Raw genomic sequence first — 5,000 nt, forward strand, 5'->3', positions numbered from 1 at the left:
TGAAGCTCCCACACACACACACACACACACACACACACACACACACGCACATTCATTCAGACCCGAACCACCAACATGCTCACGTGAAACACAAATACAAGTCTGACGTACACGCATGTCCGTCTGCCATATGTTTGTACCACACACAAACACATTAACCAGAGTCCCACAGGTAACTCCACGGTAAAGATGCACTGCTAGTCAAAAGTGGACTGAAACCATTTTAATCTAAATGTTGATGGGAGGAAATGCTATAAATTGTGAAATTTCTTTACAAAACCACTTTTTTAAGGATAATTTGGAGCAGATACCAAAAAAAAACCAAACAAAAAAAAACAATAGTATCCATCATATCAGTGTTATAATAATTAATTAAAATAAAAAAAATGTTGCTACTTGAAATACAATATAAACGTTAACTGAAACGTAATCTATTTCAGCTAGTTGCCTAAGAAACATTACTCAAATTTAAAAAATAGCACTAATTTCTACATGGAGCCTCGCTTTGAAGTTCCACGCCAGTGAGGCCACACTTAACTAACCACAAAAGAGAGCTCGGAGAACAAGCCAAGCCATTACAGTAAATGTGTTTGTAATCCCACCTCCATACAAGCCAAACACCTGCGAGAGCGACTGAAATGGAGAAAAACCTCAGCAGATGTCGAGCAGCGCACCAGGAGGTCTAGTTTAAACTGGGCCTATTGGCTGGTTTTTCTTTGCATGCTGCCTTGTTTTCCCGAGCACATCATGCTCTGCTGCATGTTACTAAATGCTGCGTCGTTGACTTGCAGTTGTTTGCGCAGACGTACATTTTCCACAGCGCTCTGCCAAAATCAACTGGTTTTTTTTGTGCTGGCATTATGTCTGGTGCCTATAAAAGCAAAATAAACAGTTGTAGTTTTTGAGACCGAGGAAAACAGCATTGCGCAAAGCATTGCATCATGCCTAGCTGTCACTGATAACGAGGCGTTTGCGTTCACTTTATTGTGTTGGTGGAGTTGTGAAGCCATCTGTGGCACACATGGCAGCGATCTCGAGCCGTACTGGTGGTGGTCTCCCGTACGTCCGGCTCATGCCTGAAGCATCCTGACTGCTTCCTGCGACAACTACAAAGAGGATGTTTGAAGACATGATAGTGGACTATGGTTCAAACACAACAAATAAATCATTCTGTCATAGCTGATATTTAGTCTTTCCTTGCATATAAAGGAATCAGACTATACACAAATAAGCAAAATAAGTACTTACAGTGTCCAAAAAACACTGTACATGTAAAAAAAAAAAAGTTATACCTTAGTAAATGTTTGGGAAAAAACAATAAAAAACATGGTATTACTGTACATGTTAAAAAATGTGAATTACCTTAGTATATGTTGAAAAAAACAACAACAAAAAACATGGTATTACCACTATGATTTATCATAGTATATACTGGGAAAAACCAACAAAAAACACGGTATTAACACTGTACATGTTAAAAATGTGATTTACCTTAGCATATGTTGGAAAAACAACAACAACAACAAAAACCATTAGTATTACCACATGTTAAACATAATTTAGTATATGTTGAGAAATGTATATTTTAAAAAACATGTTTTTTTTACCACTGTTCATGTTAAAAATATAATTTAGTATATGTTGAGAAAAAACAACAAAAAACATGGTATTCCCACTGTACACGTTAAAAAAACATGGTATTACCACTGTACATGTTAAAAACATGCCATTGCCACTGTACACATTAAAAACATGGTATATTAACACTGTACATGTTAAAAATGTGATTTACCTTAGCATATGTTGGAAAAACAATAACAACAATAAAAACCATTAGTATTACCACATGTTAAACATAATTTAGTATATGTTGAGAAAAAAACAACAAAAAACATGGTATTACCACTGTACATGTTAAAAAACACGGTATTGCCACTGTACATGTTTAAAATATAAGTTGGTATATGTTGAGAAAAAAACAACAAAAAACATGGTATTCCCACTGTACACGTTAAAAAAACATGGTATTACCACTGTACATGTTAAAAACATGCCATTGCCACTGTACACATTAAAAACATGGTATTACCACTGTATATTTAAAAAAACATGGTATTACCAGTGTACATGTTTAAAATATAATTTAGTATATGTTGAGAAAAAAACAACAAAAAACATGGTATTACCACTGTACGTTAAAAACATGCCATTGCCACTGTACACGTTAAAAACATGGTATTACCACTATACATGTTAAAAAACACGGTATTGCCACTGTACATGTTTAAAATATAATTAAGTATATGTTCAGAAAAAACAACAAAAAACATGGTATTACCACTGTACACGTTAAAAGCATGCCATTGCCACTGTATACGTAAAAAAAAACATGGCATTACCACTGTATATTTAAAAAAAAACATGGTATTACCAGTGTACATGTTTAAAATATAATTTGGTATATGTTGAGAAAAAACAACACAAAACATGGTATTACTACTGTACATGTTAAAAAACACGGTATTGCCAATGTACATGTTAAAAAATATATAATTTACCATAGTATTTGTTGAAAAGATCAACAACAAAAATATGGTAATTCTATGGTACTCCAGTGCATAAAAAAAAAATACTATGCATGTTAGTTTAGACCTGTCCAATTTTTTTTTTACAAGTGACATACTTTAATCCAGTGCACAAATATTCAGTAAACATCACTTTTGCTATTTTTTTTTGCTAATCAGTTTTGCTAATTGTCTTTTTCAGCATGTGGTTTAGTTAGCATGAGCCAGTATTAGCATCAAACACCGTTCCAGTCAGACAGACAGCAGACTCCCGCTTTATCAAACTGCATCAGGATACACGTGGGACAGCTTTACACTGGAATCCCCATAAAAGCTCCTAAATCTGTTGGAATCTCTCACAAGGACAGACCAGACGCTGCGTTAAACACCCCCACTGCGCTATAATCATTAGTCTGATTGAATTCCTCAGGACTTTTACATACAATTCAATCTGCCATACTCAGTGTAGGACACCAGCAAAGTTGTAGTTTTCAACATCCGACTGTTTTAGCGTTGAACAAATAATGCTAAGATCCACTAAGAGACATTTATGTCCAACCAGTTTAAATCTAATAAAATTACATTTGGTGTTACAGCCGTGAAAAAAATAAAAAATAAATAAATGGCAATAAAAATAAATAATATTGATTGAATTTTGAAAAATAAGATTTATTGGTGTTGTCAGCTGAAAAATAAAGTTGTTTCAGAGGCAAAGTTACATATTTCAATAAAAGATTAAAAAAGCAAACCAAGTTTTCACTGGAATATTCTGCACTGATGAAACACTAAAAACAAAACTCAATTTTGATTTTGTGTTGACTTTAGGATGTGTTTCTACCTGATGTGACCCTTAACAATTGCTTTTCATAAATGCATTCAGAATTATGTTAAATAACATTTTATTTCAATGCACACTACCTTTTAAAAGTTTGGGGTCGTTTTTAATGTTATTTTAATGAAAGAAATCTCTTCTGCTCACCAGCGTTCCATGTATTTGATAAAAATACAGTAAAATCAGTAATATTGTGAAATATTTTCACAATTTCAAATAACTGTTTTCTATTTGAAGATATTTTAAAATGTAATTTATTGCTGTGATGCAAAGCTGAATTTTCAGCATCATTACTCCAGTCTTCAGTGTCACATGATCCTTCAGAAATCATTCTAATATGCTGATTTGCTGCTCAAGAAACATTTCTTATTATGATCAATTTTGAAAACAGTTGTGCTGCTTAATATTTTTGTGGAAACCGTGATACTTTTTTAAAGGATTCTTTGATGAACAGAAAGCTGAAAAGAACAGAGTTCATTTGAAATAGAACATGTCTTTACTGTCACTTTTGATCAGTTTAACGCACACTTGCTTAATAAAGCATTAATTTCTTGAAAAATTAATGAATCTTTCTGACCCTAAATGTTAGAATGTTAGTGTACATCAAGTATGTTTTTTCTTCTTTTCAAGATATTAGACGATTTCTTTCAGCCTTGCATTAACATAATGATCTGCATCTACACTCTAAAAAATGCTGGGTTAAATATAACCCAGCACTGGGTTAAAAATCCGAAACATATTCATTCATGCATTCGTGACATGAGCTGTTGAAGTCGTGCATCATGGTCATCCGAGTGATGTCACGCCCCTCACAGACCCATTGTTTGTGTTTTTCCCAGCCAGCGGTGTCTTTTCAAATGTGTGACATCATTCAGCAGCATAAAGGCCAGTGTTTCCCAAATCATGTCTTGCCTAAGGACAGCATCACTTCTGCAGTATTCATTTCCAAGAACACTGGATCTGTGCTATAAAGACTAGTGTAATTTCACCCGCTGAGGATCATTCTTTTGTCGGAGCCCATTGCTGAACGTGAAAGATGCTCACCTTTGATGTGTCGCTGGCGATATTCACATCACGCCATTCATGAAACTCTGCCTGCAGACTAACAGTAGCTGCTCTGTTTCTGACTCGGATGTAGAGTAATGCTGGAAATCACGCACAGGATGTGATGCACTACACACAAATATGTTTAAATGTATATTCTTACATTGGAAAAAGAAAAATCCAAGCCTTTATTGACCATTTAAAAAATTCCAAACTGCATATTGTTTAAAAATGCATTGGTTAAAGGTATTGCATTTTATAGAGAATTTTAGATATTCATCAATTAAGTTTTTTTAATATCTCAATTGTTTCTCATAGACCGAATTCTCAAAAGTGAATTGAGCTTGGAGTCAGTTTTTTTTTTTTTTGAAAGAAAGTAATACTTTTATTCAGCAAGGATGCATTAAATTGATCAAAAGTGACAGTAAAGACATTTATAATGTTGCAAAATATTTCTATTCCAAATAAATGCTGTTCTTTTGAACGTTCTATTCATCAAAAAAAATTTATCGCTGTCTCTGCAAAAATATGAAGCAGCACAACTGTTTTCAACTGATAAT

General features: G+C 33.7%; 1 protein-coding gene across 1 annotated transcript in view; it reads right to left on the bottom strand.

Annotated features, from left to right (window-relative positions):
- The window catches only part of LOC107750300 (fibroblast growth factor 10), a 15,610-nt gene that overhangs the window by 4,158 nt on the left and 6,452 nt on the right, over positions 1–5,000 (bottom strand). Inside the window, exons 2-3 of the mRNA XM_016565619.1 lie at positions 4,441–4,541; positions 1,045–1,140 (exon numbers count right to left, since the gene is read on the bottom strand). Coding sequence (XP_016421105.1) covers positions 1,045–1,140; positions 4,441–4,541 — 197 coding nt within the window. The remainder of the gene's footprint in view (positions 1–1,044; positions 1,141–4,440; positions 4,542–5,000) is intronic.

Source organism: Sinocyclocheilus rhinocerous, unplaced genomic scaffold, assembly GCF_001515625.1.
Source record: "Sinocyclocheilus rhinocerous isolate Xijiao unplaced genomic scaffold, SAMN03320098_v1.1 scaffold181, whole genome shotgun sequence".
In the NCBI taxonomy this organism is placed as follows: domain Eukaryota; kingdom Metazoa; phylum Chordata; class Actinopteri; order Cypriniformes; family Cyprinidae; genus Sinocyclocheilus; species Sinocyclocheilus rhinocerous.